Source organism: Bos mutus, chromosome 6, assembly GCF_027580195.1.
Source record: "Bos mutus isolate GX-2022 chromosome 6, NWIPB_WYAK_1.1, whole genome shotgun sequence".
NCBI classification, from domain to species: Eukaryota; Metazoa; Chordata; class Mammalia; order Artiodactyla; family Bovidae; genus Bos; species Bos mutus.
This window is the reverse complement of record NC_091622.1, coordinates 41,980,700-42,004,415: the sequence shown is the minus strand read 5'-3', so window position 1 is coordinate 42,004,415 and position 23,716 is coordinate 41,980,700. Positions and strand designations below refer to the sequence as shown.

The 23,716-nt window shown below is 39.2% G+C and overlaps 1 protein-coding gene and 1 long non-coding RNA gene across 5 annotated transcripts in view; both read left to right on the top strand.

The window, feature by feature from the left end:
• Positions 1 to 23,716, top strand: part of ADGRA3 (adhesion G protein-coupled receptor A3) — a 134,887-nt gene that overhangs the window by 76,051 nt on the left and 35,120 nt on the right. For 2 of the 4 annotated variants that reach the window (XM_005897098.3, XM_070372205.1), the window contains exons 11-12: positions 10,658 to 10,819; positions 13,569 to 13,772. In XM_005897098.3, the coding sequence (XP_005897160.2) occupies positions 10,658 to 10,819; positions 13,569 to 13,772 (366 nt within the window). The remainder of the gene's footprint in view (positions 1 to 10,657; positions 10,820 to 13,568; positions 13,773 to 23,716) is intronic. The other 2 variants (XM_070372204.1, XM_070372206.1) reach the window with 2 other exon arrangements.
• Positions 11 to 10,650, top strand: LOC138988218 (uncharacterized). Its single transcript, XR_011464481.1, has 3 exons — positions 11 to 4,898; positions 5,462 to 5,603; positions 8,434 to 10,650. It is a non-coding gene; the product is annotated as an uncharacterized lncRNA (long non-coding RNA).

Genomic DNA, 23,716 nt, shown 5'->3' with positions numbered 1-23,716 from the left:
GTATGTCAGCAAATGGTCATGTGATAGAGCTGACTCTCTATTTTTAAAGCCTACTTATGTTTGCTGTATTTGAACTAAATATACCTTTTAATTTCCAGAATTGTCATTGAGAAACCTATGCTCCATCTGTCATGGGAACTTGTTGGGAGGAGTAGAGGTGGATTGTTAGTTCTTGGCAATAAGGTACCAGGGTAGGGCAGAACCAGCCTGTGAGAAAGCAGCTTTTTCTGCATCCATGGTGTATGTGAGTCGGGCTGCATCTCTCAGGCTGACTGGGATTTCCCTTCTCCCCACTGGTGTGTTTTCATCTTTCTTCTTTGTTTTTTTTAAAAATCACCACTTAAATTTATTGATTGAAGATGTCTTTGTATGCTTAACAATTTACAATGTTCAGAAAGTAGAATCTTTTTTGTTCTTCTATTTATTTTTTTAAATTTAATTTTAAATTAGAGGATAATTACAATATTGGGATGGTTTCTGCCATATATCAACATGAATCAGCCATATGTGTAGATGTGTCCCTTCCCACCCCCTCTCCACCCCAGCCTTCCCGGTTGTCACAGAGCACTGGCTTTGGGTTCCCTGTGTCATACAGCACGCTCCCCCTTGTTCATCCTTCTTCATGAGAGTTTTAGTTCCCCAGATCTTGTGTTAAATTGCTTTGGGAATGTCCTAGAGAAAATGTAAGACTATTTTAGCACTTTTAAAACAAAATTCCAAATGATTAAGATACACGAGGCATGAAAATTTAGTGACTTTGAAAAGAGGCCATGTTCAAACTATGATATTCCTGTCCACATGATACCCTTTAGGGGAAGACATTGACAACTACTGTTTTCAGAATCAGTGAGCAGCAAATAATGATTTGAATAAGTTTTTAGCTGCAGATTAACATGTTCTTAAACTTTATTTCCAGCCAGGTGAGAGCTTTTATATAAACTGTTTCTCTTGTGATGGAATCATATAAGAATGAATTTTTGAGCTAGAATAAACCTAGATTAGGTCATACACTGAAGCCTAAAGAAAATTAAACAATTTCTCTAAGGTTTTAGAGCTAAACTATGCAGGGCTGAAAACAACTCGAGAACTTTGGCTGTCTAATCCAGCAGTTTTCTGCTGTATCATATTTACTTTCTAGAAGAGCTTTGCTCTGTCATAGTATTCCAAAAGTACTGTGGGGAAGACACTGAACTAAACAAAGTCTTAATATATTTCTTTATGTGGGGCATCTCAGATTCGTTAATGTGCTAAAAGGTGGTATTGGTTTGGCTAAAAAGTTCATTCAACTTTTTACGCACAGTGGTATGGATAAACCCAAATGAACCTTTTGGCCAACCCAATTAATATCCCTTGTTTCTCTACATAATTTAACCAAGGGAGTTTTTTGCATGTGGTACCTATTAATATCTGGCATTTTGGTGATAAATTTTGAAATTGCAGCTCTGTACATTAGGTACTTTACTTGCTGTAGTGTAGCTGATAAAGGAAAGAAAGTAGTGACATGCTTATAAATGGGATTCAGAACACCAGACCACCTAATGATGACATGGCATTTCACTGTTGCTATCTAATCTTCAGGCCTTAGTTTCCTAATGAATTGTTCCTTTGCTTGATTCTGTCCTTGGGCCATAGCCCGCTTCCCATGATGAATTTTTCTGGTGCCGGGAGGAGCCGTGTGAATCCTGGCTCTGTGGTAATCCTGCTCTCCCTTGTTGATTATAATCATAGGTTAGCTGCCCACATGATTAGAAGTCATTCATGGAGGCTGGATGTTTCAGGGCACTAGAGTAATTGGAATGGCATTTGGAATCTGGACATAGGGAAAGGTCCTGCCATCGTGTGATAGACCAAAGTTTACCCCCTTGCTGCCCTGTTCTGGTGTGAGGGACTTCTGTACACTTCCCAGGTCGGGAGCAGCAGTGTGGTGCCCTGAGGTGTACGTTTCATTGTGTTGCTGCTGTGTGGGAAGAATGGTCTGAATCTTTGTTGCTTTGTCATGTTCTTAGGGGGAAGCATCTTGTTGAAGACTGGAAGTGGACCTGGTTTGTGAGTTATTAACCATGGACCCTTTGTTTTTAAAATGAGACATGATGCTTGCCCTGTTTAACTTGCAGTTAAACTCACTGTTTACGCAAGAGAGAATATAGGTGAAACTATTTTTATCATTGCAAAGCTAGGACATACTTTTTATAGGGTTAAGAAATTAGCATTTTTTTTGTACGTGTGAGGAATTTTCATCTATCTATCTATTTTACTTGAAGTTGAGTTGATGTGCAATACTTTCTGTTATAGATGCACAACATGCAGTTGCAGTTCAGTCGCTCAGTCGTGTCCTATTCTTTGCAACCCCGCGGACTGCACCATGCCAGGCTTCCCTGTCTATCACCAGCTCCTGGACCTTGCTCAGACTTATGTCCATCAAGTCAGTTATGCCATCCACACATCTCATCCTCTGTCGTCCCCTTCTTCTCTTGCCTTCAATCTTTCCCAGCATCAGAGTCTTTTCCAGTGAGTCAGTTCTTTGCATCAGGTGGCCAGGTGGCCAACATATTGGAGCTTCAATTCAACATTAATCCTTCCAATGAATATTCAGGAACAATTTCCTATATGAGACTGGTTTGATCTTCTTGCAGTTCAAGGGACTCAAAAGAGTCCTCTCCAACACCACAGTTTAAAAGCATCAATTCTTTGGGACTCAGTTTTCTTTATGTCCAACTCTCACATCCATACATGACTACTGGAAAAACCATAGCTTTGACTATACGGACCTTTGTTGTATATATATAACATAGCCGTTCACAATTTCTTTTTTTTAATTTATTTATTTTAATTGGAGGATAATTACTTTACAATATTGTGATGATTTTTGCCATATATCAACATAAATCAGCCATAGGCATACACGTGTCTGCTCTGAAAAGTAACATTCTTATGATCTCAGAAGCTAAGAGAGAAGTCCTTTAAAAAAATACCACCAGACTGCTTTAGTTACTTATCTAAAAACTTACTTTGAAGGAGATTGTTGTCACTTTCACTGGCTGACATAGAAGGTGAAATTTTAACTATCTTTGGAAACAAATGATGGCAACCTATTAAGTATAAATAGAAAAAACAGGAAATTATTCAGGATTGAACAATTGAGATATAAATGTAAGATTACCTTTGATGCAGTGACAGACATTTGATTCTTTGGAAGCTTAAAATTGCAGGCCAGAGCTTTCCCGGTTTATTGCTATGTTAAGAAGAAATCATAAGGCTTAAGGGCTCCATTTTAAGTTAATTAACACTGCATAAAATTATGCTAAGGTATCTTAAAATGCATATAGCATAATTGGGCAATTAAATTGATTTTTGTATTATATCCAGAAAGTTGTTGTGCTGTGGATTTTTTCATAAACAACCTGGGATTGAGTCTAGCCAACACAAGCTGGTACTCTTGTTGTCTTAGGGTGGGTGCTGAAAACTATCAAACCGCCAGATCTAAATGAGGTATTTACTGGGGTCTTTTAAAAAGAGCCGAAGGTTCTCTGTCAGATAGTGCGTGTTCCATATTTACTGTAGTGATTTCTCTTATGGAAACAAGCATATATCCATTTTAAAAGATGAGAACATCTATGAAGATTAGAGTTAGTTATGTGTTATAATTTTCTTACTGTGCTCTAGTCTTAAATATGTAAGGCATGCACCTCACATTTTTATGTATAGAATTTTTAAAATTCTTTCATTTATTTACTTTAAGGTATAATCACATCTGTACTGGTGAGTTTCTTTTTTATTTTCAATATTTTTAATGGTTTTTTCCTTGATCTTACTTGTCAGACTTCCTGATACTGTTTATATTTTCAAAGACCCAGCCTCTGGCTTTTTGATCCTTCTGAGAACATGGTTTCTCAAACTTGCATGGGGCCCACGATTGGTACCAGGTTCCGGGTGCGGGAAGCCTGAGGATTCGTATTTCCTCTAAATTCCAGGTGATACTGGGCAATGTCTTTGGCACAGGCTTTGAGCACCTCTGTGAAGTGAAGTGAAGTGAAAGTCCCTCAGTCGTGTCTGACTCTTTGCAACCCCATGGACTGTAGTCCATGGAATTCTCCAGGCCAGAATACTGGAGTGGGTAGCCTTTCTGTTCTCCAGGGGATCTTCCCAACCCAGGGATCGAACCCAGGTCTCCCACATTGAGGACCACTGTAGTATATTTCTTTTCTATTCTTAACCTCCTTTTAAAAAAATGTTCTCTTTGGGTTTAACTTTTTAAAAACTTTTCAGACACTTGTTTTTTTATTAGAAAATTCCTAAAATGTAGGAGAAGGAATATTACTGTTAACACTCTTGTTTTACCTTTCACTGAATTTCGACAGTTTTCGGCACTTATCAGTCTTGCTTCATCTCTCCTGTCCACGCTTTTTATGTTTTCTGCCCCTCCTTCCTTCTCTCTTCCCCTCTCCCTGTGTCTCTGTGTGTCTCTGTCTTACTCTGTGTCTTTCTGTCTTTCAATGCCGGAACATTTAAGAGCACATTTTAGGTGTCATATTTCATCCATAATTTTTTTTTTTAAATTGTAAGGAACTTTAAAATAGAACCATGATATGGTTATTATATCACCCAAATGAACTCAAGTCCTTAATATTATAAAATATCTAATCCGTGCTGTTTTCCTTGATTATGATTTTTCTTTAAATGTGGACCTTGTGTCTGGTTTCCTTATGAAATTCATTCATATAATTTTCTAGTTGGTTTTGTGGGATTTTCTAGACAGACGGTTTTGTCCATAGACAGTAGATAACAGTTGGTTTGTCTGTTTCCGTATGAAACACATCCTGTTTTTCTGGTTATACGTCGGTGAGGACCTCCAGAACTGTGCTGATGCGTGTTGGTGACAAGTGGTCTTCATGAGAGTGGTATGATGTGTCATTATTATGACATGATATATGGTATGATGTGATACTTATGTGCTTCTGCTAGGTGCTGGGGGGCTATATCAGTGTTAGGGGGTCACATTGGAAGTAGTTCTCAGCTTGAGGTTTCTCAGACCACAGAAAAAATGAGAACTCTGTTCTCAGTCCTGTGTGAAGGTCGACTTGTGTTGACAGATGGACAGGGAAGAGATTTTTTTACCTCTTTCCTACCTTGTGCCAAAGTCAAGATGGGCAAGTTTCAAGTTTCCTTGCGATTCCCTTCCTTCCAGGAGGCTGGTTTAATGCTGGTTGGCCCTGACCCTGCTGGTGTCCCCTTTGGCTTATCAGCTTTATGCTGTGGTTTTCTCCTGTTAGCCTGTGTTGGCAGGGCCTGGGTCTTACATGGAAGTCAGAGCATAGTCTGTGGTCAGCTGAGCTCAGCCGCAGAGCTCTTCGGATTCCTGTTGTTTTGCTGTTGGCCTCTCGTGGAGCCTTTGTTTTCTGAATGGTCAGTGGTGCATTTAAAAGGTAACTTTTTTCCCTTTACCATTTTTCACTTTTATCAGGAGAATTGTCCATAGTACTTAGTCCTCCATGCTTCCAGAAAGGGAGATGCATGTACAGTTTTGTCATCGGAAAAACAAGATCTGCTTCCAGTGGGAGAGTTGGAGGGATCGTACAAGTTAAGCCTTGCCATTTGTTGTGAAGGTATGGCTGAGGATGTTGAGCATTTCACTTGGTATCTCTTTAATAGTGTTCTTCACGTGTTCTAAGAATTTTCTTTATGAAAGTGACTGTCTACTTGGAGGAAATATTCTCCTTTTCATTAATAATTGAACAGTTATCTTCACTGCCTTGACTAGAAACACGTCAAGAATCAGTTTTTCCCCAGTCCCATTAACTCTGCCATTGATGTGTATTTTAACTTGAGTCTTTTTTTAAGCCTGTGTTTCCCACCAGGACTTCCCTGGTGGCTCAGACAGTCAAGAATCTGCCTACAATGCAGGAGACCGTGGGTGTATCCCTGGGTTGTGAAGATTCCCTAAAGGAAGGAAATGGCAACCCACTCCAGTATTCTTGCCTAGAGAATTCTGTGGACAGAGGAGCCTGGCAGGCTACAGTTTGTGGGGTTGCAAAGAGTTGGACATGACCGAGTGACTTAACACACTTTCTCACTCTCTATGTATGTTTTAATTTAAAAAGAATTATCTTTTAAACATTGTTAGGCTATTTCAGATACTTTCTATAAGGCAATAGAGAATAAATGCAACTTTTATTCCCTGTGACATTGTTTTCAGTCTTTTCCCCTCCCCACTTGTTTTCCCATCGCCATGCTCTTTATTTTTGTACCAGAGTGACACCCGAGCTTTCATCTGATGACCATCACATTTGGACCTTTTGAACACTGACTACTTACCAAGCTGAGCAGCGTTCAGTTGGGGTCCCCAGGCCCTCAGGATGCTGAAGCTGGTTAATAATGCCATAAACACATTCTTAAAAATTTACTTTCATAACAGAGCAATTCCTTCATTAAAGTAATCAGGGCATATAGCATACTTTGAGATGGGAATGATATCAATACAGCTATTTATAATTAGGAAAAACCATGAAGTTTACTTGAACTAAAATAATGACATCAACTGAGTTATTATTTAGTCGAGTTTGAACTGTGTGTCAGTTCTGGACTTTTCATCTCCATCTCAGCTGTCCCCAGACAACTTCTCAGCATACTGCCCTGTGGTATATGTATCTCTAATTTTTGCTTCTCTGGTTATTAGAATTGCTGAGGTACCCCCTGCTGACTTTGTGCTTGAAACAAGAATGTGGGAAGGGGCCTAGATTTCTTGGCTTTTCTCAAAAACTATATGAATTGCTTAATGAAGATATTTGCCTTCTGTTCTCTCTCTCTCTGTCTTTCTTAAAGACAGTTTTCATAGGGTTCTTGGTCTCATTTTGCAAATGGGCAAACAGAGACTTGGAGAGGATAAATAATTTGCTATGGACATTTAACTTGTAAGGGATGGTTGAACTCTTAACCCAGGAGAACTTAAGTCCAAGGCACATAAGCATACTCGCTGCAGTGTTATTTTATTCTCCTGTTACATTAAAATCAAATACATCAAGTTGAGTTTATGTGTTGTGTGTTATGTGAACCAACATCAGAAATTCATGAAATTTACAGGTGATTTTAATCTAGTTTTGCCCGGGATTGCAAACATAAATATTGAAAAGAGCATGAAATATTCTGCCTCTTACCACAGATGACATTTAATGGTTTCATTGTTGTTAATGTGGCATTTTCATTTCTCTCCCCTTTTATCTTGGATGAAGTGCGTTCACAGTGTTTTCGTTTGATCCTCACCCTGTGGTATGACAGATGGCAGAGCAGGTGCATGACTCCTCCGACCCTTCCGTGGCTGGCGTGGCCTTCAGGGAATGCGGTCGAAGAGAAATACGGTGCTTCCCCGCACATTGGTCACGGTTATTAAACTGTACCTGTGTGTCACATTTCAGGGATGCTTTTTTAATCCAGTGTAATTTTTCATGTACTGTTATTCTTTTTGTGTCCTTTTTTGCCACCATGAAGGATTCAGAACTACTTCCATAACCAAGCTCCAGAAGCATGTAGTGTTTCATGATTGCTTGCTATAGGGGATATTTTGGCTACAAAACTGTTTCTTTAATTCATAGCCTTTTATAATGAAATAATGGGAAAAAAAAAGCTTATCCTCAGCTAAGGCAACCACTTTTATTAGCTCTATACTTTCTTACAGATACTACTACTACTTATTTTTTTTTTTTGTTTTACAGTTATTGACACATGTCAAATTCCTTGGCTGGCATTATCTAGTGACCCATGGCTGTAGTTCCTTGATTAAAAAATAAACAGCTTTTCAAAAGAGATGATGTATCAGTTAGGTCTCATGTTAGAGTTTCATAAAGCCCATACATGTAGAACTTGTAAAGAAATTTCCAAGCTAGTTGTAAAATTGCTGATTTTTTTGAATACTTCATAAATATTTGAGGAGGGCCTTGGAGGAGAATTGGTATTTTCTTGTATTTGATCTTTTAAATTTTTACAGGCAATGGCCATTTCTTTTCTGATAGCTATAGAACATATCATACAGTGTCATCTCTTATTTATTTTTGTATACAGTTTTGAAAATACAAATTTGAAAGGTAAGAATAAGAGGTAAAAATGTAACCAAATTCTCTAGCTTCTCTGAATTGCCATTAAGAGGTGGTAGTTATTATTCCAGTTGCTGTATAAGTGGCTGATATACAAATGCAGGCGTCACCACCCATCTTCATAACTCCAGAAATAAGCACTTCTGTTAAAGTGAAATTTACCCCCATACCTATTGTTTTTAGGAATATATTCTGAGGTGCTGGTGTTTTCATGAAAGTGAAAAGAAAGTGAAGTCGCCCAGTTGTGTCTGACTCTTTGTGACCCCGTGGACTGTAGCCTACCAGGTTTCTCCGTCCATGGGATTTTCCAGGCAAGAATACTCAAGTGGTTTGCCATTTCCTTCTCCAGGAGATCTTCCTGAACCAAGGATTGAACCCGGTCTCCTACATTGTAGGAAGACGCTTTACCATCTGAGCCACAGGGAAGTCTGGTGTTTTCATAAATTGTATCAAATGAACAGACTCAGGATTCTACATAGTTTGATTATAGGTTCTTCTTCATTCTTTGTCAGTTGATCTTGTTCATGTCTTGGGTTTGAATGAGTTGCCTCTTGAGAGAATATGTGAGTCCATTAAAATTGGGTTTTGCGGTTAAATTCCATTACTATCTGTCATTTATTACTCTGTTTATTTCATCTCTTGCAGGTATCACAACCTAGTCACTTAAAAAAAATGTATTTAGTTGCTTGTTATATATTTTCTTGATAGATACAAACTCCAAAATATATCTTCTATGTTTCTCTCACTGCTGTATCTCCATTGCTTGGGGATAGTGTCTGGCTCACCTTGGTCCTCAATAAATATTTAGTCAGGGAGTGAATGGCTATTATATAGCTGTTGGCTTTTATACGAGGAGTTACTCTAATGAATGAGTATGAATATAAGTAGGACATTGGGGGCTGTCCCTGCCCCCAAGATGTTTATACTGGAATTAAAATAAGGACAGAATTGTGACACATGATGGTAACGGCAGTATGAAGTCAATTAACTGTATTTGAGTTGGATAAGATGATGGGGCTTTACGGAGGAGATAGAGGCAGTTTTGCTGGGTACATTGTTCCTCTTTATATATGAACATGTAGACTTTAAAAATGTACCCCTCTTAACACTTCTAGAGCCTGTCATTCTCAGAAAGACTTATTTTGGGATGGAAATGGAAAAAAAAAGGAGCAGTAAAATTAGAGCTGTGTTTTGAATGCCTGCCATGTGCAAGGCATAGTTTGAGGAGCCTTATAGTTATTAGTGGAGCTTAATCTTCACAACATTCAGAAAAGACAGGATGGTTATTATCCTTGTTTCACAAATAAAGGAAGGTACGGGAGGTGCCAGCCCTGCTCCATGGCTCGGGGGTGGAATCCGGTAGATTTCCGCAGGCTTGTCTTTTTCCTGAAAAGAAGCATGGGTGGAAAGGACTGATCTTTTTCCAGACCCACCTCAGCCCTCATAATTACACACCCTGGGAAGAGTATTGGAGACAACAGGGTTGAAAAGCTCAGCTGGACTCTTCTGGGGTGATGAAAAGACATCTGCTGAAATGGCCTTGGCAGTCTGGCTTGGCTTTGGGGCGTTTGAGGCTTTTTTCTTGGTTAGAGGACCTGCCAGCTTGTCAGCCCTCCAGTGCTACCTCCAGAATGCTTGTGTGCTCTAGCTCTTGTGAATGGTTTGCTCAATAGTAGACCCTCCTGGCAACAGGCTTTCTCCTTATCCTGGACTGTTCAGTGCACTTTTCTGAAATGAGACATACAAGTCACCAGCAACGACAGCCCATTGATATTTCACTGGTGTTGCCTGACAGATGTTTACATCTGTAAGTTACGGACTGACCTAATGAAAATAATTCAGGAAATGAAACAAACAAGCAGTGGAAAAGTGGACACTTATTGGGATTCATTTGTTTTTGTGACCATGTAAATCTAAAAGCATCCCTTGAGTTGGGAGACAGGGAAGAATCAGCTCATTCAAGATAAAGATAAAGGGAACCATGTGTGCACAGACTCACGTGACGGCCCAGCGCATACAGAGAACTCACAGTAGTTGGACATACCTAGGGTTTTAAACATGACAGGATGCTAAAGAGGTCACCAGTATATTCTTTAATTTTTAATTAAATTTAACTGAAGTATAGTTGATTTAATGTTGTGCCAGATACTTCTTGATCGTATTAAGTAATACTTACGCAAAAAGAAGATAAGTGTTTTTCCAGAGTGGAGATCTGTTTATTCTGAGAATCATGTGATTTTCTTCCCCTTGATTAATATAAATGCCTTTCTCCCCCGACTCCCTGACTGCACCCCCCAACCTATCAGTTTAAGTACTACATGTCACTCTTTTCCCTGATGATTTGGTGGTTACGTGAATACACTGTTTTGAGCTAAATATTACCAAATGGTTATAATGACTGTGCTCTTCCTATCTGAAGATGCCTTAATGAGAAATGAGTCAAGTGCCTGTTGGGTTTTCCTGTGGAAATTTAGACTGAATGCCCAGCTTAGTGTCTCATTAGGATTTTGATGATGTAAAGCCTCCTGTGTGGGCTTTAAAGATCTTCCTTTTCTCTCCTGCATGCCTGCTAGCTTGGCGATGTGATGGTTGACATTGCAAGTAACATCATGTTGGCTGATGAACGCGTCCTGGGGCTGGCGCAGAGGGAGGCCAAAGCCTGCAGTAGAATCGTTCAGTGTCTGCAGCGCATCGCCACATACCGACTGGCAAACGGAGCTCATGTTTATTCAACAGTAAGTGTCACGTTATCCTAGATTTCTAAGGAAAAGGTTCATTGAAAGCAGCTCTAACCTCAAAATAGATAGGTCTCATCGCCATTATGGGGTGAGTATTTTGTCACTGCTGATTATTACAGAATTTACTGTTCTCAGACATTTAAAAAGACAGTTTTGCTTCTGAATAGTCTGTTTTCTTGGTAACTGGGCTTAATTTGTAATTTGAACAGTTACCACCATCTCATCCTCTGAAACTTTCCACAACACAAATAAGAACACCATAGCCTTGCCCTCCTGCCACATGTCCGTCGTGCATCCTAGCTGATATTGTCTTCTGGGCCCTGAAGGATGTTTTGAGACAGTGCTTGATTGCTTGCCCAGGTTTCAATTTCAAAAGGGAGCTAGGATTCCCCCAACTCTTGTGAACCTATTGACATTTTTCAGTCAGTTCCACTTTGGGGGAAGTGAGTGATTTATATGTAATAACCACTCTTGGGCTTCCCTGGTGGCTCAGTGGTAAATCCGTCTGCCAGTGCAGGAGATGCGGGTTCAATCCCTGGGTTGGGAAGATCCCCTGGAGAAGGAAGTGGCAATCCACTCTAGTATTTTAGCCTGGGAAATCCCGTGGACAGAGCAGCCTGGCGGACTACAGTCCAGAGGGTTATAAAAGACTTGGACACAATTTAGTGGCTAACCAACAGCAATGATCACTGTGTTAAATAATCTTAAATTTTGTTTGGGTAGAGTTTCTTGGTGTACTGCTTACTTTTTTTGTTCTAAAATGTAGATATGATAAATGTGGGAACTATGATAAATAATGCTTTATTTTATTCTTTTAGCAGTCATATTCTGCTCTGGCCCATGATTTTCATTTTCTAACTATTTTTAGTGGGTTCGTTGAATGTTTTCTACTTCCTCCTGTGATTTTATACAATTCAAAATTACTGTCTTTAACTGATGGAACCTTTTTGGTGAGACCATGTTTTATTGATCCTTTTGTTCAGTTAAGTTTAGTATTACTTTCTTGAATAATAAACAGAATGGAGGCCTAGACTGGCTCCTGTCAGGACAACATAGTTTAGGGTAGGTGCTCTCTCTGACCTTACTTGAAATGAGCTTGCCAGTTTGGGGGCCACACTTGGTCCTCCCAGATCATTTAAACCCATTTCCATCCTGTGCTTCAGCCTTGCTTATTACTCAGCACAAAGAGCTTCCTTCATTCTCCTGAGAACCCACAGGTATAATAGAGGGTGTAGTGGGTATTTGTACACCACTTCAAAGTATAAAAAGTTCCTGAGAAACAATATATCTACTTAGGACATGGCTTCAAGGGCACTTCAAAATGGCAGTTTTCTTTCAACTGAGGTTTTACATGTTTATCATAATTATAATGTGTCTTTGATTAATAAAAAATTTCAAATACAATTTGCTGGTAAGTATGATTGAATTTAGTACGATTTTTCACACTGTGTCATCTCTGGGGCAAAACTAAATGCAAAGATTTCTTACTCTTAAAAATTTGGGGAACCACCAGATATATTCTACTATATATATGGTACTTGAAAAAATTCTACCTTCTTATATTTAAAAATTTTAATCTTCCTGATAGATTCTGGACACCTTACATGAAGGTCCAATATTAAAAAAAAAAAAAAATGTTTAAAGGAGAACTTTGTCCACATGTGGCACTTAGAATGGTGCCCTGCTTCCATAGTAAACGTAGAATTTACCATTCTTAAAGGAAGGAGTTTACCGCACATCCTGTCATCTTGCTGGATGTGAAAGAAACCGGTCAGCCTGTCACTTCTTATGTTAGCTCTGTCGTGGTTCTAACAGGCGGGAGTGGTGCCAGAAGCTCCTGGACGTGGGTGGTTGGTTGTTTGTATCGGCAGACCGTGGGTTTTGATAGACTCGCAAGTTCAGTCGCACTCTTGCATTGCTTAACATTGTCGGGACAGGTGCCATCTTTTTCAGGTGACTTTTCTGGCCTAATTCTCCCTTCAGAATCTGTTCATTTATTTCTATTTGGACTAGCACCTCCCTTCCTTTTCTGAAGAAAACTTTGCCATGAGTCTGTGTAAAGATTTTATTGGTGAAACTTAATGCTAAGTGTTGATGTTCCTGTGAAAGGAAGAAGTGTAAAGATGTTATGAAGCGTTGAATAAGGCAGCTTTTAAGTGTACTAAGATCATTATGACTTCCCTGGTGGCTCAGACAGTAAAGCGTCTGTCTACAATGCAGGAGACCCGGGTTCGATTCCTGGGTTGGGAAGATCCCCTGGAGAAGGAAATGGCAATCCACTCCAGGACTATTGCCTGGAAAATCCCATGGACAGAGGAGCCTGGTAGGCTACATCCCATGGGGTCGCAAAGAGTCAGACACGACTGAGCGACTTCACTTTCACTAAGATCATTAAGGGGGTCCACTGATTTCTCCAGCTGTTTTTTTTTAATCAGGATACTTCCATTTTCAACTTATAGATTCCTGCAACTACTCTTCAAATTATTAATTGACTTCTCATTTATATCTGATCTTCCATACTTCGTGACTTTTTTCCTCTTCGTGGGTATCTTGCTATTCTAGGACATCCTTCTGTAGTTGGCATCTTTTTTGATTCTGCCAGTTATCTACACAATGTCTTTGTTTAGTAAGAGCTCAAGCTTTGTCTTCTAGCTTATGTAGTATTTTGTGTTTTAAACTCTTTGAAAGTGCTTTTTCCCCCTATGTTATAAATCTTTTGTAACTCCTGTTTGATTGACTTTTGAAGTATTCACCCAATATTGCTCTGGAAGCTTATGTCATCAAGGCTACTGGCTTTACTGGGATGACATGTACCGTGTTCCAGAAAGTGGCAGCCACTGACCGGACAGGCCTTTCTGACTATGGGAGGCGAGATCTGGATGGAAACCTGGATAAACAGCTGAGCTTTAAGTGCAACGTTTCGAATACATTTTCAAGTCTGGCTCTGAAGGTACGTTATATTCTGTAGTCATTTAAGACTTTGTAGTTAGATTAGAATACAGTACCTCCATATCCATAGGTTCTGTATCTACAGATTCAACCAAACTGCAGATTGAAAATATCCAATTTAAAAAAATATCCCGAAAAGTTCCAAAAAGCAAAACTTAAATTTGCTACATGCTGGCAGCTATTTGCATAGGATTTACATTATATTTACAGTTATTTGTATAACACCCGCAGTAGGTATTTTAAGTAATCTAGACATCATTTAAAGTAAGTATACCAGAGGGTGTGCCTAGGTTATATACAGATATTATGCCATGTTAAATAAGAGACTTGAGCATCTACAGGTTTTGGTATCCGAGAGGATCCTGAAATCAGTCCTTCGAGGGTATGGAGGGTGCTGCACTTAAGTGCTCTGCTTTGCAAAAATAATCTTATGAAAGGTTGTTGGGAGGGAGAAGTGTATTAGAATTGCCTTTGTTCTTGTTTTGAAAGAAATTCAGACCAAGAAGGAACACATCATGGCCTTCATGGGCCTAGGCATTTTTGCCCTCTGGACCCCTTTCTGCATATGAATATATCAAAATTAAATTTTATGAGTGGAGTGGTAAAAGCATGAATATATTAGTTACATATTGAGACATTTTCTTTGACTTTAAAGTTCATTTTTATGCTGCTGATTTTAAAGACATGAAGACGTTTCTGTAGACTTCCTAAAAGTATTTGGTGCCTGTGGCTCTGTGCTCCTGGGCCTAATGGGAAAGTCCAGGCATTTAATCAAGCCATCTGTATATCAAGATTTTTTGCACAGAAGTGCACACACATGTGTGTTTAAATTGGGGCTCCCCTGGTGGCTCAGATGGTAAAGCATCTGCCTGCAATGTGGGAGACCAGGGTTTGAGCCCTGGGTCAGGAAGATCCTCTGGAGAAGGAAATGGCAACCCACTCCAGTACTCTTGCCTAGAAAATTCCATGGATGGAGGAGCCTGGTAGACTACAGTCCATGGGGCTGCAAAGAATCGGACATGACTGAGCGACTTCACTGCAGCAAGCAAAATTAAAAGCATTTTTATTGGTTTTTAAAATTGGGGGTTTAGGCGTGTTTTATTAAACTACATTGAAGCAAATGTTGGAAGTACAGTTTGACACCCTAATGGAGCTGTATTTTTTCATTGAGTTTTGTATGGCTATGTGTAATTGTGTTCTTGGTGGTTTTTAATTACACAGTACTTTTCTTTTTTTATAGTTTTTTCTTAATTATATTGCAAACAATATTCCATCCATTCCAGTCTTAATGCCTGATAGTAATCAAATAGGTCTTAGGTGTCCTGGTACACTGGAAATGCAATGAATATTGAATGAATGAATGAATGGATAAATGAAGAATTAATATATTTTGTCATACTTGGGTGGTTTAGTCTGATGGTGGGTTAGTCGCTAAATCATGTCCAACTTTTGCAATCCTATGGATTGGGAACCTACCAGGCTCCTCTGTCCGTGGGATTCTCCAGACAAGAATACTGGAGTGGGTTTGGAGTCACGCTTTACACTTGTGACCTCCATAAGGACAGCCAGTTTGCCTAATTTAGAAATAATCTTAACTTCTCCCACTGCCCAAGACAGCTATCTCAACTATATCAGAATGTCTAATGATAATATATTCCGAGGAATATTAGCAAGATGTATTTATTACTCTTGACTCTTGGAGAGTGTTTGCACCTAGCAGTGCAACTCCTTAATGTCTGCTCCTTTGCTTAGAGTGTAGTATTGGTAAAAACGTACTGCAAAAGGCATCGAAACAGCATCACACACAGGCCCACGAGAGAGGGGTGTGTGTCATTGAGGAACACTTAAAATTGATGAACCCTTCTATCTTAGATGATCACAGTTGGTAGGAAGGGATTAAAAATGATGAAACTCAACATTTCATCAATTTCACAACCTACCCCTCTGGGTAAGGAGGGTTTCTACCTGCTGAAGTAGAAAGCTTTAAATGAACACTCTTAAATTTGTCAATTTCATACTGTTCCATCATTTTAAGATCATCTTGTGGCCAGAAACCAAGGATGCATCACACTATTATTCATGCTTCATAGCTGGACATGCTTACACCGAGTGAAAAAGGACCATATCCTTCGTGATACAAAAGTCAGTTAAAAAATTTTGCATTGACAATGCAAAATGCCTTAGCATTTTAACAGAAAACTTTTACATTTTAGACTTTATATTATGGCAATTTTTACTCTCTTTGCTTGTGCTTTTTTTTTTTTTAAATGCCATCAGTGGACTAACTAGACATCCTGAAGATGTCATAATTGATTGTATTGCCCTTGGATGGGAGAACACGCTAGCATATAAAGTTAAACCCTTAAGAAGGCAGTCCTTAGCTGTAGGAGCCTAACTGGAGTTGTTTTCTACATATTTTTTGAATCTCTATTTGTCCTGTCTTTACTCTCTTTATTCCATCATAGCCCAGTTTGGACTTTCATTCTGTATTGCCCATACCATTGTGAGCTTCTGTTTAGTCTCTTGTATTTCCAGGTTCTTCTTAAAAATCTATGCTTTTCTGAAGCAGGGCACCCAAAACTGGTGCTCTGTGACAACCTGGAGGGATTGGGTGGGGATGGAGGTTGTGGGGGTGGTTTCAGGATATGGGGGGAGACATGTATGCCTATGGCCAATTCATTTTGATGTATATATGACAAAATCCATCAAAATATTATAAAGTAATTATCTTCCAATTAAAATAAATTGATTAAAAAAATATCCATGCTTTTCATACAGGTTGGTCTGCCTAGGGCAGTATTCAGCCAATGCATACCAATCCAACCATGGCAGTTAGTAAAATACTGAAGTGCTTCCTTACCCTTTAGTGAATAGCTGTGCCGTGGCCCCGCACCACCAGCCACACCCCCCACCCCCGGCCCCCACCCCAACCCCCGTCTCCTGAGTCCCTCCACAGCTGACATTCTGGATACTCTCCAGTCTGTCCACCCTTTAGCAACTGAAGGACCTGCAGAGCCAAGGACCTATAGGACCTTCCCCTCTCTTCACACTCTTTGATTGTGAATGTTATCCCTGGATCTGTCCAACATGGAGATGACTCTTGCAGATCCCACAATAAATTCTTCATGTCCTTTAAGGAGGCTGGCTGTCAGTTAACTTAATAATTTGGGATTTATCTGCCCTTGTCTAGTAAAAGAAAACTTCCTTTGTTGTCTTCTTCCAACCACTGACCAATTTTACTTAGGCCAGGCTCATGCTAATTCTTCTACTAGAATCCCTGCTTCTCTACTCCCTCCCTTCCCCAGCTGCTTGGTTCTGTGATAACACCCAGCAGAAAGACGTAACCTTCGAGAATCCTAACTAATTCCATCTGGTCAATCCTTGCCTCTCCCATCCTCATCTTCATTTCTCTTCCTCACTCTGCTCATCTCTCTGTCATCGCATGTTACACACAGGGGCCCGATGGGCTTCTTATTCCTGCACTGGACTGAGGGTTGCTTGAGGTCAGAGCTGCTCTTTACGTCATTGATGAACTCCAGTGCTGGCTCTCAGTCGTTCAACCATTTGGAGATTGAATTACCTGTGGTGTGACTCTTTCAGCACCTGATCTAAATTTTTTCTTTACCAAATGCTTCCTTCCACTGTTGGTACCATAAGTCAGATTTGTTAGCATCACAAAATATTGCTTATTTTTTGTTAAATATTAAGAGCTTTTAGTAACTGTTGGTGTTTTGAATTCAGAAGGAATTAGTTCTTTAAAATTTTCTTGGCAGGAATTTGGAAATCAGGTTTTCTTTATGTATCTCACGTTTCTGTTGTCCCATCGAGGGCTTTAGCCCAAATAAAGTTTTCATTTCCAAGGCAGTTGTGTACATCTTCATGCTTCCTTCCTTCACATGTGCCCCTTTTCATGCCCTCTGTCACCCCCCTGCTCAGGGAAATCCCTGTTACTCTCTTCTAAGAACCAGCTCAGACGGCAGCTTCCTTTTTTTCCTCAGACAGAATTCATTGTGGCCATTAGTTCGTAGTGCTTTGTTCATTGTCTGGAATAAATAGAAGCTGATATGCTGGTGAGTTGAGTTAGAAGCTAGAAGATATGGCTACTAAAATGTGTTCATGTTCTGCTCCTCGACTTAAAAGCTGTGCAAACTTGGGCAAGTACCTTAACTTCTCTGAATGTCAGTTCCTTTCTCTTACAAAGGAATCATGAAGTGGTGTTAAACTCAAAAGGTTATTGAGAGGGTTTAATGAGGCAAATACGTAGACACACACAGCAGTGTGTGTACAGGACTAGCACTTAATAAACGTTAAGCTTGTATTGTTGTATTATTGTTGTTGTCTCTTCCTTGCTAAATTTTGAATATTTGAGGTCAGGGACCATGGCTTATTTCATTGTTTATCTCCAGATTCTGCACAGCGCCATGAGTAGAGGAATGAAACATCTAATAAACATCATTGAATAAAAATTAACGGCCAAACTTAATTAGTGAAGTCAGTTAAAAAAATTCTAAAGGCAAGCATAATCCTTGTTAATCTTCAGTAGTGAGATAATCAAAAGATAGAATGCAGTTAATAACTAATTATACATAAGAAAATAATTAGGATGTATCTGAACACCTATCTGTTTAAAATCCAGTGAATAGATAGTCAAGAAAACTTGAACAAATTACTGTTTCAGTCAGCTAGCTCTTTGACTCATTCTAATTTTATTGTTAAAATTCTAGAGACTTAAACAAAATTAGGATTTCAAAAAATTTTAATTTCTCAATTACGTAGTTTTTGGAGTCCAGATTTCACAAGGAATGATAAAATCTAATGGAAATATTTGAGTTAACCTCCCTTAAGATACTTAACCATGTTCTTCGTAGTGTCATTCTAAATAAGCAAAAATGCATGCAAATAAATTCATGATAAGAGCTCAGTGATGACATTAATTTCATGTGTGTTTATAGTTTGTCAGTTTTGATTATTTAAAACTAATTCTGAACTGTGAAAGTCAGAACGTGAGGTTGTAGATGATTGTTGGTAAGTCAGTTACTTCAAGGCATTTTCTCTCCCCAGCCTTCAGATAACACCTGCTACCCTGCAACAGTACAAGCAGATCTTTGAAATATTGTAGGTTCGATTCCAGATAATTGCAGTAAAACAAATATTGTAATAAAGTGAGTTACATGAGTTTGTGGTTTCCCAGTGCATATAAAAGTTACATTTACACTATACTGTGGTCTATTAAATGTGTGATTGATTATGCCTAAAAAATAGTGTTGTTCTTCAGTTGCTTAGTCCTGTCTATCTCTTTGCGACACTATGGACTACAGCATGTCAGGGTCCTCTGTCCTCCCCTGTCTCCTGGAGTTTACTCATATTCTTATCCCTTAAGTCAGTGATGCTGTCTAATCATCTCATCTTCTGTCACCCCCTTCTTTTGTCTTCAGTCCTTTCCAGCAGCAGGGACTTTTCCACTGAGTCGGCTCTTTGCATCAGGTGGCCAAAGTATTGGAGCTTCAGCATCAGCCCTTCCAAAGAATATTCAGGGTTGATTTTATTTAGGATTGATTGGTTTGAGCTCCTTGCAGGGCAAGGGACTCTCAGGAGTCTTCTCCAAAACCATAGTTCAAAAGCCTCAATTCTTTGGTGCCCAGGCTTCTCTGTGGTCCAACTCTCACATCCATACATGACTGCTGAAAAAACTATAGCTTTGACTATACAGACCTTTCTTGGTAAAGTGTCTCTGCTTTTTTTTTTAATACGCTGTCTAGGTTTGTCATAGATTTCCTTTCAAGGAGCAAGCGTCTTAATTTCATGACTGCAGTCACCATCCACAGTGATTTTGGAACCAAAGAAAATAAAATCGGTCACTGCTTCCACTTTCTCCTCTTCTGTTTGCTATGAAGTGATGAGACCAGAAGCCATGTTCTTAGTTTTTTGAATGTTGAGTTTTAAGCCAGCTTTTTCACTCTCCTCTTTCTCTCTCATTAAGAAACTCTTTGATTCCTCTTCATTTTCTACCATTAGAGTGGTAGCATCTGCATATCTGAGGTTGTTGATATTTCTCCCAGCAGTCTTGATTCCAGCTTGTGATTCATCCAGCCTGCCAATTTTGGATGATGTACTCTGCATAGAAGTTAAATAAGCAGGGTGACAGTATACAGCCTTGACATTCTCCTTTCCCAAGTTTGAACCAGTTCATTGTTCCATGTAAGGTTCTCACTGTTGCTTCTTGACCTGCATACAGGTTTCTCAGGAGACAGGTAAGGTGGTTTGATGTTCTAATCACTTTAAGAATTTTCCATAGTTTGTTGAGATTCACATAATCAAGGCTTTCATGTATTCAGTGAAGCAGAAGTAGATGTTTTTCTAGAATTCCTTTGGTTATTCTATGATCCAGCAGATGTTGGCAATTTGATCTCTGGTTCTTTTTCCTTTTCTAAATCCAGCTTGTATATCTGGAAGTTCTCAGTTCATATACTGCTGAAACCTAGCTTGAAGGATTTTGATCACAACCTTACTAGCATGTGAAATGAGCGCAGTTGTACGGTAGTTTGAACAGTCTTTGGCATTGTCCTTCTTTGGGATTTAAATGAAAACTGACTTTTTCCAGTCCTGTGGCCACTGCTGAGTTTTCCAAATTTGCTGGCATATTGAGTGTAGCACTTCCACAGCATCATCTTTTAGGATTTGAAATAGCTCAGTTGGAATTCCACCACCTCCACTAGCTTTATTTATAGTAATGCTTCCTAAGGCCCACTTGACTTCACACTCCAGGATGTCTGCCTATAGGTGAATAACGACGTCATCATGTCTATCTAGGTCATTAAGACCTTTTTTGGACAGTACTTCTGTGTATTCTTGCCACCTCTTCCTAATCTCTTCTACTTTTATTAAGTCCTTATTGTTTCCTTCCTTTATTGTGCCCATCCTTGTATGAAATGTTCCCTTGATACTCCAGTTTTTTTGAAGAGACCTCTAGTCTTTCCCATTCTGTTGTTTTCCTCTGTTTACTTGCATTGTTCATTTAAGAAGGCCTTCTTATCTCTTCCTGCTCTTCTCTGGAACTGTGCATTCAGTTGGATATATCTTTCCCTTTTTCCCTTGCCTGTCACTTCTCTTCTTTCCTCAGCTATTTGTAAATCCTCCTCCCAACCCCTTTTGCCTTCTTGAGTTTCTTTTCCTTTGGGATGGCTATGTTCTCTGCTATGGCTATGTTCCTGTACAATGTTAGGAACCTCTGTCCATAGTTCTTCAGGCACTCTGTCTTCCAGATCTAATCCCTGGAATCTAGTCATCACCTCCACTGTATAATCACAAAGTATTTGATTTAGGTCATACCTGGAAGGCCTAGTGGTTTTTCCTACTTTCTTCAGTTTAATTGTGTAATAAGGAGCTGAAGATCTGAGCCACAGTCAGTTTCAGGTCGTGTTTTTGCTGACTTTATAGAGCTTTTCCATTTTCGGCTGTGAAGAATACAATCAGTCTGTTTTTGGTATTGACCATTTGGTGATGTCCATGTATAAAGCCATCCATTGTGTTGTTGGAAGAGGATGTTTGCTGTGACCAGTGTTCTCTCTTGACAAAACTCTGTTAGCCTTTGCCCTGCTTCATTTTGTACTCCAAGATCAAACTTGCCTGTTACCTCAGGTGTCTCTTGACTTGTACTTTTGCATTCCAGTCCCTTGTGGTGAAAAAGACATTTTTTTTTTTAATGTTAGTTGTAGGTTTTGTAGGTTTTCATGGAACTGGTCAACTTTAGCTTCTTTGGCCTTAGTGGTTGGGGCATAGACTTGGATTACTGTGCTGTTGAATGGTTTGCCTGGAAATAAGTGAAGATCATTTTGTTGTTTTGAGATTGCTACTGCATTTCAGACTCTTGTAGACTCTGGTGGCTGCTACATTTCTTCTAAGGGATTCTTGCCCACAGTAGTAGGTAGGTCATCTGAATTAAGATTCACCCATTCTCGTCCATTGTAGCTCACTGATTCCTAAGATGTTGATATTCACTCTTGGCATCTCCTGCTTGACCATGTCCAGTTAACTTGGGGAGCCTGGCATGGTGCAATTCATGGGGTCTCAAGAGTTGGACACAAAATAGTGACTGAACAGCAACAATGAACCTAACATTCCAAGTTCCTGTGCAGTGTTATTCTTGATGACATTGGAGTTTACTTTTACCACCAGATGCATCCACAGCTGAGCATCGTTTCTGCTTTGGCCCAGGCTCTTCATTCTTTCTGGAGCTATTAGTAATTGCCCACCAGTCTTGCCCAGTAACATATTGGACACTTTCCGACTTTGGGGGTTCATCTTCTGATGTCATCTTTTTGCCTTTTCATATTATTCATGGGGTTCTTGTGGCAAGAATCTTGGAATGGTTTTCCATTTCCTCCTCCAGTGGACCACATTTTGTCAGAACTCTCACTATCACTTGTCCATCTTGAGTGACCCTGCACGACGTGGCTCATAGCTTCGTTGAATAATGCAAGCCCTTTTGCCTTGGCAAGGTCATGATCCATGAAGATGAAAAAATAATGTACATACTTTAAATAAAAAAATACTTTTTTTTTTTTTTTTTGCTAAAAATTGCTAACCATCTGACAGTGTAGGATTGCCACAAACATTGCATTTGTTAAAATCAAAGCAAACAACTCCTCCCACCCCCAAAATGCAGTATCTGTGAAGTGCAATATAACAAACTATGCCTGAAATAATAATAAAAACACCACCCACAGTTCCATTGCCTTTCATGCTTGTCATGGTTATGATCCCATTTGGTCCTCACAACTATTTGTTAGGAAGGTCGTTAGGTATATGTAACAAATGCAACTCAGAGGGTAGACAAAATCTTGCAGTGTCTAGCCACTGCTTTCTGGTGATGCTGGGACCCAAATTGTGGTTTCTTGTTGCAGATCCCATGTTCCCCCCCTCAGGGGTGGCATATAATCTTCAACAGATATTATAATAGACCCCAAAAACATGTCTTTCCAAAAGAGTTGTTTTTTTTTTTAATTGAAGGATAGTGGATTTGTGGTAATTTCTGCTGTACAGCAGTCATTCAGTTATATCAATACATATATATATTTATATTCATTTTCATATTCCTTTCCATTATGATTATCACAGGATATTAAATGTAATTCCTTGTGCTATACAGTAAGACCTTGTTTACCTCGTCTATATATAAAGGTTTGCATCTGCTAACACGAAGATTAGCAGCCCATCCTTCCCCTAGTCCCTTTTGGCAGCCTAAGTCAGTTCTGTGTGTGTGTGTGTGTGTGTGTGTGTGTGTGTGTGTGTGTGTGTGTGTGTGTGCTGTTGTGTAGGTAAGTTCATTTGTGTCGTATTTTAGATTTCATATGTAAGTGATAGATAAGATATTTGTCTTTCTGACTTACTTCACTTAGTGTCATAATCTCTAGTTCCTTCCTTGTTGCTGCAAATAGCATTATTTTATTTTTTGTGACTGAATACTGTCTCATTTGTATGTATATACCACATCTTCTTTATTTATTCATCTCAGTGGACATTCAGGTTGTTTTCACATCTTGACTATTGGGAATAGTGTGCTGTAAACATAGGCGTGCAGGTATCTTTTTGAATTTTGTTTTGTGGGATATATGCCCAGGAGTAGGATTGCTGGATCATATGGCAACTCTATTTTTTAATTCTTTAAGGAACCTCCATACTGTTTTCCATAGTGACTTCATCAACTTACATGCCCACCAACAGTGTAAGAGGGCTTCCCAAAGGTTTTGGAAAGAAACTTTTCTGACTTAGTAGCTATAATTCATATGTTTTATGTCAATTTCCATTGCTGTAATCCATACATTTTAAAATGAATATACGGTTAAATGAAATTATTGCCTTTGTGTTTTTGTCTTCAGGCTAAGTGGCAAATGTATAGTCACAATAAATGTATCAAATATGTCCGTTAGTTTTGGACATGCCACA